The sequence below is a fragment of the Lineus longissimus genome, chromosome 2, assembly GCF_910592395.1.
Source record: "Lineus longissimus chromosome 2, tnLinLong1.2, whole genome shotgun sequence".
Lineage (NCBI taxonomy): Eukaryota > Metazoa > Nemertea > Pilidiophora > Heteronemertea > Lineidae > Lineus > Lineus longissimus.
In genome coordinates, this window is record NC_088309.1 from 21,440,883 (window position 1) to 21,454,468 (window position 13,586).

Genomic DNA, 13,586 nt, shown 5'->3' on the forward strand with positions numbered 1-13,586 from the left:
AAACAGCATCAACCAGATTTAAATTTAGGTTTAGAGTTATCAACGTAATGAGTAATAGGTAGATCAAATGTAGATTGTCAAACTAAAGTAGAAATCAAAGGAGTTTTATTTCATCACCACATTTACCTTACTTGCCATTCTTTAGAAATGGGGTCTACCTGAAACCTGAAGGTTCTGTGACGCTGAAAGAAGTCTTCTAGAAAGTGACTAGTACCCAACTGCTGATACATGTAACACTCACACAATGGGGAAACTTAGCTTAAAGAAAAATGTAAGTACCAATAAGTTGCAGTCATAGATTGGGCTCTCAGTCTCAGTCATTCCCACAGCTTTCTTTTTGCTTTTTTTGCAAGGAGCAATGTTCCTCTGCACTTCCCAGCTGCACTTGGATATTTCTCACTTTGAACTAATTTGAAAGAAAAAAAAGAATGTATTTGAGTTAATGGTAGTGCAACTAAAATGTAGTTTTTGTTTTTGTTTCAAATAAACATCATAAAGTCATAATTTCATGTGCATATTTTAAAGTTAACGTATTATATGTTTGATACAATTTTTATTGTGTTTGTTCATGCTATTGCAGCGACCAGAGAAAAGTGAAAAACAAACTACTCTCAGTTCATTTTTCAAGGTATGTTGTGTGGGTTGGTTTCTTGCCCAAGTTAATAGTGTATCCAGACAAAATGTCAGACATATTATGCAATAGTAACAACTCATTTTCAAAAGCCGGAGCCAGTCTCTAGTAACACCATCTAAGACGACAAAATCAGAGCAATGCTACAATCCTTCTCATGGTTATCCAATCCAATAAAAAAGGATTCAGTTGAGTACATTGTCGTCATAGCATGTTTTGTTTTCTAGTCTCCTAGTGGCAGCAATTCCGGTGCAGCCAGCAGCAGCCTGTTCAGTACAGTAGGAGGTGGTTCATCATCATCAAAGTTGCCAAAGACGTCAGAAGCGAAAACTAAATCTTCACCAAAAGCATCCTCATCAGCAAATTTGGGGAAACGGTCAAATCATGGAGCTGAAACGAAAAATGTAGAGAGGCAGAGAAATGAGGATGTTAGTGTTATTGATCTGACTGATGATAGGTCTGAAAAGAGCCTTCGAAAGAATGTGGGTCGTAATGTTCATAGCTCTGAAGTGAAAGATAGCCCTGGAAGGACTGATACTGAAACAAGGGAAAGTGGTCATCGTGGCTCCTGTGCTGCAAAAGTTACTGCTGTGTCGTGTAGTTCTATTGATGATGCTAAGCGCACTAGTACTAGTAGTTCTTCTGATCTGGTTCAATGTCTTCAAGAAAACCCCAAAAATGACGATGTTGGTGCTTCTGCTCCTGGGTCTTTCTTTTTTGGTTCCACGTGTGCAGAGCCAACTGAGAAGTGTAGCGATATGACTGAACAAGTCTCAGTGATTCCGGAAACTCAAATTATGTCCCCAGAGCCACAAGCGGTTGTTGGTGTATCTCACGATAGAAAGATTGGTAACAGTTCAAAGAAAGGGGTCACAGTTGGTGTGAATGATGGTGGTAAAGCTGCCAAGAATCCCAATACTACTATGAGTGATCTTGATGACAGCTTGACTTTCATTCCGCCTACTCCAGAGACAAAGCCACTCGGTAGCAATGCAAGGAAACGAGTCCAGGGTCGAAGTTTCATGCTGTCAGCTTCTAACCTGTCTGCGAGTCATCTAGGTTTTAAACCTAGAAAACAACTGAGGCCAAAAGGGAAAAGTTCCAAACCTGAACCGACACCGTTCGAAGGCTGTAATTTCTCTTTGATGGGAAGTAATAAGGAGGTTGAGAAATACTCAGACTTGCAGATGCAGGTTTTGTATTCAGCTCACGGAATGACGTCGGGTCCAGCCTCTGTGCTGGAAGGGGGGATGGATGCGTGTACAACTGACATGGACTGTAGTGGTGATGGTCCAGTGGTCCCTAGAGTTACTACCGCCGTTAGTATTAAGGAGAATTCCAGTGATGCAAGGGCGAAGAAATCACATATTGTGAGCTCGAAGATCCAGAAACACAGCGATAGATTTGGAAAAGTTGTTTCAACATCTGATCTTGGAGATGTTGCTGATGGTAGCAATAAATCTTTGAAAGGTGGTGTAAAAAGAGCATGTGCTAAAGGACTGGGCATTTCCCCAAACCCTAAGAGGCTCACCCCGAAACAGCACTATGGGGAAGTGCTTAGTACTAAGAGAAATCTCAACTCAGATATGGATTGGTGTTCAGCAGGACACTCAACTGCTGCGCTAGAAGATGCTAAACGCACTTTTGGTACTCCAAAACATCTTCAAACGGACGCTGCATCTGATAACATATTGAATTCTCCTGACTATGGCGTTGATTTTGAAGACTCGAAGATGGTGAACCCGCACAAAACGTCATCCCGGAAACAAAGACTGAAGATGTTGTCTGCTGCTGATAAGGCTCCAGATAAAAAGTCACTGTCCTACAGTCGAGTATTATCGGGCAGGAACAAAAAGACCAAAACGTCACTTCCTAATGTAGCAGGTTCTGCTGTTGGTGATGAAAATCTTGCAAGTGATGAATTTTTGTCCTGTTTAATCTACGAATTGAGAAGTCCCACTGCTGGCACGTCTACACCCAAGATGAAAACGAGCCACAAGGATCGCTCGAAATGTGACATGAACTTGTCGGGGGTCATTGCAGGGGATGATGGATTCGATTGTTGTATGGATGGAGTGAGGTCGCTACCTCAGGATGACGACGAAGACATCTTGTCGGATATCATCGGGGAAATCCGCGGCTGTACTCAAGCTACGCAGGCCCACAGCTACGATAAGAAGTTGAATCGCAAGTGGAAGAAGTTAGATGACAAGAATCGCAGTTTCAGTGGAGCAGTCTCAGACAGAGGAGAACAAGGACAACTTGAATCAAGTACAGAAAAATTAAAAACAGATTTGAACTCAAATTTTCCTTCGGGCTCTGTTTTGACTGACACTTCTTTATCAAGCAACGCCAACCTTTGTGAAAACAATAAGAAAATTTGTGGTAAACCGGTTACATTGGGTAACAAAAGTAGTTCTTTGAACCAGTTAAAAGACAATGGGGACAGTTGTGACTCTGCAATGGATATGGTCTGTGACTCACCCGTCACTTTAGGACACCCAGAGATTCACGATATGCTCGTTGTCAAGGACAATCTAAAAATACAGTCTAAGGCTAATATCGAATATGAGAGCTCGAGTGGGATATCTGAACAATCGAGCGAACAGAGCCAGGAAAAGATTCTGCCCGTTGTTCAGATACCTGAGATGGAATTTGAGGATTTCAGCATGGATGGATCGTGGATGGAACATCTTGACCTTAACGAACCTGAAGTCAACCTGAGTAAAAGTTTCAGCAAGTTCTCGCCTTTCAACAAGGCCCCCGAGTAAGTTTCATGTGATAATGGGTATTACCGTTCATTTTCATACAGCATGCATGTCAGTAGTGAGGTTCGGAAGTGTTGATTTCAGATTAGCCAGGTACATACTCACTTCAAGCAATTCTCAAACAACACAACTGGTGCTTTGAATTGCGTTGTTCTTACCATATGTTAATGCTCCATGAAAAATTGGCCAAATATTGTTGGCTTGAAAAAGCAAATGGATGAGTTTACCTCAAATAACTCAACTGGTGCTACAAGTGCATGAATTGAAAGTGTCCTGGCAGACGCCAGTATGAAAGTTTGATAATGAGTTCAGATCATCTCACCTCGTATGTTTTTGGTACAGTAAGAAATAACAAGGGGTACATGCATTGTAAATGAAGGTTTGTTTAAATGTTTTAATATTATGGAAGCATGTTGTTTATGTTTCAGGGATTATCACCCGAAGGACTGCCCTCCACCCTGTACGAAGTTTGGACGTCATTTGGTAACTGATGTACAGCCATTTGGGTAAGACAACAATTCTAGTACTTGACAACAATGATACTTGCAGTGATATCAGTGATTCCATAACAAGTGCCGAACTTTCCAAAAAAATAAAATGATTTCGTGTAATGGCATTACACTGTGTCTGTTATAATATGTCCTCAGTTCAGCATGCTACTGCTAGTACCTCATTTAAATGTCTTTACAGTAAGGAAGAGTAAGATTAAATTACTATTCAGTAAGAGTAAAGAAAAGGTTTTCTGAGTTAGTACAGGTAAATGTTAGTAACTGGCTTGTTTCTTTACAGTCAGGAGGTCCATCTGATCTTAAAGTCTATTCCCGATGACATAAATCGGAAATGTATCCTTAGAGGCTTCTGGGCGGACACGCATGTGAAAGCTGGAGATGTTATAAACGTTTTATCTCATTTCGATGCATCTGGCATCAGTTACGTTAGTGACAAGCAAGGCCTGCTTGTGGTGAATCCTGATTACCTGGTGTCCGGGACGACGGTCGTCGGCAGTGTCTACTGCATGAGGAGGTATGTCAGAGGACTGTTTCTTGTCGAGGAGAGCAGGATGGTTTCACCAAAATGCCAGGCAAATAGACATTACACTGCAGAGATGGCTATGGTCCAGGCTGCATCAGTTACCGTTGGCTCTTGTTCTCATGAACGTCGAACTATTGAAGATCTACAAGTATCCACATGTTACAAGTTCAGAGTAATTCTCACTGTTTGGTCTTCAAAAGCATTGTGTTACCCTAAAATTACTCGATTACCTCTTGATATTGAATTGTGGTTCTGAGGGAAAACATCAGCACAAGGCAGTTTGTAATCGTTTCTACAAATGTTAAACTAGACCTAAAAAAGGATGAACTCTGAATGTTTCTGTTTGATTCTTCAGGTCTGTTCTAAATGCCAAGTTTAAGGGAATGGATGGAAGGAATGTACACATGCTCTACGGTAGCATCATACACAGTCTCTTCCAAAAGGTGAGTAAATTTTAAGATGCCAAATCATGAGACTTAGCAGTGGTTCATGTACAGTAACCTTGGTACTTCTTGTCAGACTCTGTCTTCAAGTCTGGTTGCTATTGCCTGTCTTTACGAGCCCAGACTACCCCATTTGATTTCTAAGTTTTCTCTCCCAGGCTGGTTTGCCTTCTAAATGTAGGGCAAAGGAGGCCAGTCTTCCCCAAGCGACTATTCTGTCTTATAACCTGGGCTGTTTGGTGGGTTAGAAATACTGTTCTCAGGCTTATACCGACTTCTACCCTTTCAGATACATGTACTGGTAACTTGCTTTGTTCTTTCAGATAACCTTAACCTCTGTGTTTTCAGATTATCCAAGATAGACAGTTTAGTGAAGATGCGATGCTAAATGCTGCTCATGATATTCTCAAGGAAAAGAAGTTTCTACATGAAATGTAAGATAGGTGAAGGTTGACAATCAAATGCTGATATTTTCGCTCACCTGTGTATCATAAAGCGATGTTATATAAACAGAGCGTCCAGTCTAATCATCAGGTTGATAGAATTCTTCGGAAAGAACATACATTGTTGATTAACTTTCACAATCTTGATAGTAGTTTTACTTTTGAAGTGATGTGTTTTATGTTGTTTAGGTATGCTCTTGGTTTGAAAGAAGAAGCAGTCTTGGACGAGATCAAGATCTATATCCCACAGATCATATCCTGGGGGAAGAAGCACGTTCACCAGGGCCTCTATACGTTTGGTGAGAAGAGGCACCCGAAGGGAGAGCTGAGTGTGATTGGGGTGAAGGATATTGAAGAGAATGTCTGGTCGCCGCGATTCGGGATCAAAGGAAAAATTGATGTCACAGTCGATGTCAAGGTGATCAAAATATTTAGTACACTTTGTCATAGAAGTTGAACTTGCAGTCCCCGAAGAAATCTCCGCAATGAAAATATTGAGCCCGATCAGAAACAATTTGTGCCTGACTGTGAAGAGTCCTGTTAGATTCCAGAGTCAAATTCAAGGAACTCGCTTGCATTTATGGTGTAGGTCATCAGGTAGAGATATTGTGCTTCTTGTATAGGCAACCAAATGATATTTACTGATCTGAAAGAACTTTCCCTGTGTGTGGAATGATTTGTCTTTTGTAATTAAAGTTTCAGTATTAGCATTTCACTTCAATTTGTTTTAGATTCATAAAACCGCTGGTGCATCTAGGAAGATTGTCCCACTTGAGTTGAAGACAGGAAAGTCTTCATTTTCAGTTGAGCACAAAGGTCAAGTCACCTTATACTCGATGATGATGTCCGATCGAAGGCCGGACCCGGAGATGGGGATTCTACTTTATCTGAAAGATGGCGCCATGCAGAACGTGCCAGCTGAAGAACAGAACAAAAAAGGTATTTGATTGATTTTAAAAAAAAATTTTTTACTAGATATGAAGACATTGTACATGTCCTGTCGTTAATAAATCTTTGTAGATGTGCATTTTGGGCACAATAATATTGACGGGTTTGATTGGAGCAATATCTCACCTCTGGCTATTTAGATTTTGTCACAATATTTTGCAATATGTGCCTTTGTCTTCAAGATGGCTCCAACAACTGATATATCTTATGCATTTCTCTTTATAGGCCTTCTACAACTTAGAAATGAGCTGACCCACTACCTGACCAACAGCTTGGAGAAAGTGTCTGGAGTTCAAGGCGAGGAGACACGATTGACATCGCTTCCCAGACCCATCAGCAACGATAGAGCTTGCAAGAGGTGTCCTCACCTTCTTACCTGTGCTTTGTATCAAAGGTAAACCATTTTCATATTGAGTCAATTGGGAACATTTCGACTAATTCTGCATGTTTCAGCATTAGGTAATCAATATGTTTTCCCAATGTTCATGTGCTGACCAGGTTTTCCAAATGTTGGTGCGGTACCTTGAATTAAGCATTGAATCTGGCGGGCTCCCAGGACCTAGAAATGTATGCGTTACTGCACTTTGAGAAAATCTGGAAAAGGCATCATATTTGTTGATTCAAATCCTGGTAATGGATAGCAGAACTGTAAAGTTTGTTGTGATTGATAAACAAACCACACTGTTGTTTTTCAGTTCCATAGAGCATCTTTCCCTTCCAAATCACCCAATGGAGTCTCTGGTTCCCGACACCCTGTCCCATCTGTCTCCAAGCCATCTTGACTACTTCGTCTCCTGGTGCTACATGCTACAGCTAGAGGATCAGGCCTCGAAAGCTCGTGATAACACCAAGGGCATCTGGTGTAAAAACGCACTTGAAAGGCAAGTACAACTTCAGCACAAGTTCAAATTTATTCAGCAACACTTCAGCACAAGCAGTCATGGAATGTTCTGCCTTCAGTTATCTGTGCGCTGTGTGTTTTAGACTGTACTAAAGTAGTGTTCCTTAAATTCTGACCAAGTCTCTGAGTTCAGAGGTTCCTCATCAAATCCGTTCAATTGATCTTGATCTCTTTCTTCTAGGGAGGGCAAAGGTGGTTGTCTCAGCACTATGATTCTCAGCAGCGATTCCACTACTGACAGACTGCTGGAAGATGGTAACACTGTACACACATTTGTCAGACATCCAGCACACCCAAGGTAAGCCGTGAACCCTATGTAGGCACAGATAGTGGCGCCATTTGGATAAATGAGTGATCCTGTCAAAAGCTCGAGTTCAGACAGTTTCATTCAGTTTCGGCTCTTTGGAAACGAAATTCCTGTGTGACACATAGTGGGTGTATGGGAGTGATGAAATGAATATCCTTTGAAAAAGTTGGCGTCATCAACTGTTACACCAGGCTCTGGCTGTACATGTAGTGTTGTTATAATTTTTTTCAGCGAAATATTGGCGGTCAGTTTCGTCCAAGGTGAGAGTGTCGTGATCAGCTGTGAGAACAAAGGCCTGATTGCACTCAGTATTGGCTACGTCATGAACTTCACTGAAAATCTCATTGAACTGAGCACTGACAGGTGAGTGGGGTCATAAGTCATATTCAGAGGTATAACACAGTCTCAGAATCTCAATTTCAACCTGTGTTGGGTCTCCTGGGCAAAGTGTGTCCGAGGGACATAAAAATCGTCCTCATCATTGCTGCCTTGCATGGAAAGGGAAACATTGGTGTTTGATTATATTCTTTTCAATTTGTCACAAACGTTTCTTCTGAGAACCAAAAAGTCACAATCAGGATGTAGGTATTTATTCACTTTGATTGCTATTTCAGAAACCTTCGGAATGATCCAGAGTATCACTCGATGATTTTCCGTCTCGACAAGTGTAACTTATACAACTCCATGGCAACCAATTTCTCCAATCTGGCCAAGCTAATGGAAGACGACCCGGCAAGCGCTAGACTGAGGGAGCTCCTGATTGAACATAGGGCCCCCGAATTTAGTCACACATTGTCTAAAGGTGCTATCGAAAAAGGTGAGTCGTTCAGGGTACTGGTCAGAAATACTTTTGTTTAAACGGTGATTGAGCACCACTGATTAAAACACCACTTCTCTTGATAGGCAAATTCGAGCTACGGGTTGAAGAGTGTATCTGTCTTGGCTCCTAAAAGAACCACAATGCCCTGAATGATCATGATGATTGAAAATATTCCTTCTTTTTCTCCTGTTTCAGTGAAACACATCTTCAAGAAATTAAACAAACCCCAGAAGTCAGCTGTACTCAAGGTTTTGATGAGTCAAGACTACGTGTTGATCAAGGGCTACCCAGGAACGGGCAAGACCTCGACCATCATTGCTCTAGTCAGAATGTTGGTGTGCCTTGGCTGCAGCGTGCTACTGACAAGTTACACCCACTCTGCCGTTGATAATATCCTCCTGAAGCTCATACAAAACAAAGTGGACTTTCTCCGACTTGGCAGACTTGAAAAGATTCATCCGTCCGTTCAGCCATACTCGGCTGAGGTGCTTACCAGAGATATTCATTCTGTTGCTGAGTTGGAAAGCTTCTATGCATCCAAGGTAGGATTATTTGTCACTCAATCTGTGAAAAGTGTCTCATTTCTCACTCTATCTTGTCGCAGCTGGGGCGTTTTGTCAACTGTTTCCCTCAACCTTGTTGCAAATATGTCTTATTCAGTGGGCAGAATGACAGACTATACCACTCTATCATTCATGATCTTCATGCAAACAAAATTTGCCTCTGTCTGTGAATGTCTCTTTGGGCGTAATCTCTTTTATAATATAAAACATCTCTTCCATTTTAGCAAATTGTTGCCACCACATGTTTCGGTGTGACCCACCAGCTGTTTACTCAGAGGTTCTTCGATGTTTGTATCGTGGACGAAGCCTCCCAGATCCTGCAGCCGGCCTGCATGGGACCACTCTTCTATGCCAAGAAGTTTGCCTTGGTCGGTGATCCTCAGCAGCTTCCACCAGTGGTTCAGAGCAAGGATGCTATGTGAGAAATAATGCCTTGTTCTGTTTTGCCTTTCTTAGGGAGTTCAGTGAAAGTAAGCGTAAAGTGGTTAAGACCATACAGAACCCCAGCGGATCTGTCTCTCAATACATTGTTTGAGAATACATGTAGTGTCTACAACCTAATCCCAATAATATACTTGAAAAAGAGAAGGTTGGGTAAAATATTTATATTGAAGTATTTGTCATTTATTTATGTGACTGAGGTTGATTTTTTTCTGCTCACAGGGCCCGTGGCATGGACCAGAGTTTGATTGTACGACTGGATACAAATGGTGCTACGTATGAGTTGGATGTGCAATACAGGATGAATAGGTAGATGAATGACATTTTGTCGATCTTCTTTGTCTTCACATCAGAAAATCCCAACTAGAAAGGATGAAGTCTAAGACATTTGCCCTGTCTACAAACCTGAATATAGAATAGCTCAAACAGAACTTCATTTTTAGTCCACCCTTGCACGCTGCACTTTTCTGTAAGGAGACCAGCTAAAGTGTGTTCTCATCATATTTTCCTCATTTTTTTCTGATTCTTTCTCTCCAGATCTATCATGGAGCTAAGTAACCAGTTGGTCTATGACGGCATACTAAAATGTGGCTCAGAAAGTGTGGCGAGCAGTTGTTTGCGATTACAGACGGATGAATTCATGAATCAGGTAAGAGGAACAGGATGACATTTGGCATCGGACAATAGTTGTTCACATGGACATATCATGTGGCAGAATTGCTGTAGCATGTACGAGAGCAAGCAGCCTAATGTGTCAAAAAGAGTCATTTAGCTTCTGTAAAAACGACCATATTGTATTTGCAATATATTCTGCATAACAAGCTTGACTTGAACATTTTCTTGTCAATTATCCTAAATGAATGATTTATCTGACTTTAGCTCCCGCCTACTTGTGAATGGATAAAGGCTTCGCTTGATCCATCACCTGGAAAGGAAGTGCTCTTCCTTGATACCACTCAGGTAGGCATCTGTTTATAGAACTATTTTCATATCATTATCATGTTCAGTGTAAACTTCGAGGAGCCTCAGAGCTCAGTGATTTTAACCACTGGGCCATGAGGCTGACTACCAGGCAACCACCTCTTCAATTGGATGGATTCTTGATTTTTCAGGTGCCGGCTCCAGAGTCCAGAAGCACTGAAGGCCAACTGCAAAATGAGGTCGAGGCCATGATGACATTACAAGTATCTTATTCATTAGTGCAGGTATATGTCCGAAAATTGAACTGAGGTATGAAAACTCCAGCCATGTCTCATGATATCTTGGACTCTGAAACATGGGTGGAATTCTGTTTCTTGTCTTTAAATACATGTATATATTGTAAATATTTGTCATTAAAGACCTTATGAGTACACTGGCTGATTGAGGTGGCTTTGACGATGTCAGCTGAGGTAAATGTTTGGGGAGAGTTGGGGAAAGGTAGCCCTGTCATTGCAATCTATTTTCAATTGGCTGGCATGTGAATGAAAAACGATGGCAGGAGCTACCTTGTCCCTTTATATCCTTACATGTACTTATCATCAATCATATCTACTTTCAGAGTGGTGTAGACCCTGCAGACATAGGTATCATAGCCCCGTACAGGAATCAGGTCCAGTTCATCAAGAAGTCACTAGAATCCCTGCCTTGCCTTCCCAATACAATCGAGGTGAATACGGTCGACCAGTACCAGGGCAGGGACAAAGATGTCATCATTATTTCATATGTGAGGAGTCAAAGGGCACAAGAAAATGTAAGTTATAGGGAACACAGTTTTATAAAGCTGGAGGGGTCTACAGTGGACAGATATCTAAACAGATGGGAGTAGACTGTCTCTGATGTTTACCAAGATAATTCTGTCACATGTAGACTGATGTTCCATAACCTAGGCACCGAATTGTATTGGCATTAAAAGCCCTCATCCTGCCTTAGAGAAGGAATATTCCCTGGAGAATAACGCTGCCAGGTGCAGAACTAGCACTGAAGAGGAAGAAACTGTCACAACCATACCTACAATTAGATGATTGTTATTGAAATCTTTTGTCATTCTTCTTCTAGACTGGAGATATTCTACACGATCTTCGCCGACTGAACGTCGCTATCACAAGAGCCAAGCACAAATTGATATTCATTGGACACGTCCCCAGCCTAAGGAGTTACGGACCTTTGAACAGTTTGATTGAGCTTTTACGAGACAATCAGATTTACTCCCTACCTGCTGGGGCTCATGCCCACCTAGACCTGAAAGAGCTTGAAACAAATGACTTTTGAAAGTGTTAATTTCTGAACATTTGAACGTGTTTGTCATAGAGACATGTTTCTTTCCCAACGTGTTCATTCCTATTCACTGAGATGTATGTATCCTTAGTTTGACATCTAACTGTGATGATGAATTACTGCATGAACTCCGGTAATGCCCTTGAATGTGTATAAATCGGGTATATTCTTGTATTCGCCACTGCCATTTTACAGCAGTTTTTGATTTTGGTTAATTCACTTTTGAGAACCTAAGTTTCTTGCAGCAAACTCTATTGTCATATAAATGTAAAAATTCCGTACAAAACTGGTAAATAAATTATTTCAGTTGAAATTCTATGATTGTTTTGTTTACTTTTGACAACACAAATGTGCACATGAGGATCTTTAACAGGATGTCCCTTTCCCAACTCACCCTGAAGTAGATTGAGGCTATGTCTTCAACAGGATAGGTTGTGACCATAGAGGGTGTTCCATTGCAAACTCCCCCTGAAGTAGATTGAGGGACAGGTTGTGACCATAAGCGATGTCCCATTGCAAACTTCTTCTGAAGCAGATTGAGGCATTGTCTTCAACAGGACAGGTTGTGACCATAAGCGATGTCCCATTGCAAACTTCCCCTGAAGTAGATGAGGCAATAATGTCTTCAACAGGTCAGATGGTGACCATAAAGCGATATCCCATTGCAAACTTCTCCTGAAGCAGATTGAGACAACGTCTTCAATAGGACAGGTTGTGACCACACACTGTGTGCCATTTGCCAACTCTCCCTGAAGTTGATTGAGGCAGTGTTCACCACGACAGGTTGTGATCATAAGGTTGGGTGTCCTATCGCCAAATCTCCTTGACGTAGATTGAGGCAGTGTCTACAATATGACAGTTGTGACCACACAGGGTGTTTCATTCTCAACTCCCCCTACAGTAGATATTGATGTCTTCAGTAAAGATAGGTTGTGAACATACAGGGTGTCCCTTCCCAACTATCCCTTAAATGGACATTGAGGCAATGACTTCAATAAGACAGGTCATGACAAAACTGGTTGTCCCATTGTTAACTCTCCCTTTATTAGATATTGAGGTCTTCAATAAGATAGGTCGTGACCATACTGAGTGTCCCTTTCCAACTATCCCTTCAGTGTATATTGAAGCAAGGTCTTCGTTATAGATAGTCTTTGTGACCATGATGCAGATTTGCATGTAGTATAGACTGGCTGTTGCACAGAAGACTGGTCGCTCTTTTAGGACCATAGTATGTGCCCGGACAGCAACCATCGGTCGAACCTGCTGGCAGATGAGAAATGCGAGGGGCAGTGATGTGCATCGGCAGCCCCAGGAGATGTAGTTCCCTGTCTTTCACAACTCCTGGCTGATGTCGCAAGAGGAATTCTCCTGCCTTTCCCAAGTTGCGGCTGGTGTAGCAGTAGGAATTGTTCCCTGTCTTTCCGAACTTGTGGCTCAAGCAGCCGGGGGAATAGTTCCCTGCCTTTGCCAACGTGTGGCTTGTGTAGCAGGAAGAATGATTCTCTCTCTCTCACAACATTGGGCTGGTACTACTGAACTACAGTTCCCGGTCTTTCACAACCGGTGGAATAGTGCCCTGTCTTTTGCAACTGGCGGCTGGTGTGGCCCTTTCTTCCGCAACTTAATCTCCAGTCTCTCACAATTAAGCTGTAGCCGATGAAGCAGGCGTACAGTTCTCAGTCTTTCACAACCGGTTTCTGATGTAGCAAGAGGTAGTCTGATCCCCTGTCTTTCACCGTGTCTTTCACAACCTGTAGCTGCTGGCGGAGCTGGAGGAATGGTCGCCTGTCTTCAACGACGAATGAAAGGAGTGGAATGACTTTGGCGAGAGGAATGTCTTTGTATGTGGCAAGAGGAATGTCTTTGGCTGGAGGAACGGCTCAGTCTTTCCGAACCAGCGGCTGGTGAAGCAGGAGGAATAGTCCCCTGTCTTTAACAACATGTGACTAGTGTAGCAGGAAGAGCCCCCGTCTTTTATAGCTCATTGTGGCTGGGTGTCACAGTAGAAATAGTCCCCTGCTTTTCACAACCTG

At 42.1% G+C, this 13,586-nt stretch overlaps 1 protein-coding gene across 1 annotated transcript; it reads left to right on the plus strand.

Annotated features, from left to right (window-relative positions):
- The first annotated feature begins 244 nt into the window (after positions 1–244).
- LOC135483009 (DNA replication ATP-dependent helicase/nuclease DNA2-like) lies at positions 245–11,826 on the plus strand. Its single transcript, XM_064763503.1, has 22 exons — positions 245–271; positions 581–628; positions 859–3,398; positions 3,828–3,905; positions 4,189–4,422; positions 4,787–4,874; positions 5,223–5,308; positions 5,507–5,735; positions 6,049–6,256; positions 6,491–6,659; positions 6,961–7,146; positions 7,348–7,464; positions 7,705–7,836; positions 8,088–8,290; positions 8,489–8,835; positions 9,081–9,274; positions 9,520–9,606; positions 9,835–9,952; positions 10,177–10,257; positions 10,410–10,502; positions 10,838–11,029; positions 11,335–11,826. The coding sequence occupies exons 1-22, from the start codon at positions 245–247 to the stop codon at positions 11,545–11,547; spliced, it is 5,670 nt and encodes a 1,889-aa protein (XP_064619573.1). The 3' UTR covers positions 11,548–11,826.
- Positions 11,827–13,586: the final 1,760 nt, after the last annotated feature.

Bases quoted from the DNA above. Each gene is read 5' to 3' on its own strand.
- LOC135483009 (XM_064763503.1), top strand. From the start codon at position 245: ATGGGGAAACTTAGCTTAAAGAAAAAT. The intron at 7,465-7,704 runs GTAAGCCGTGAA...AATTTTTTTCAG, and splicing joins AGACATCCAGCACACCCAAG to CGAAATATTGGCGGTCAGTT. The intron at 9,275-9,519 runs GTGAGAAATAAT...TTCTGCTCACAG, and splicing joins GTTCAGAGCAAGGATGCTAT to GGCCCGTGGCATGGACCAGA.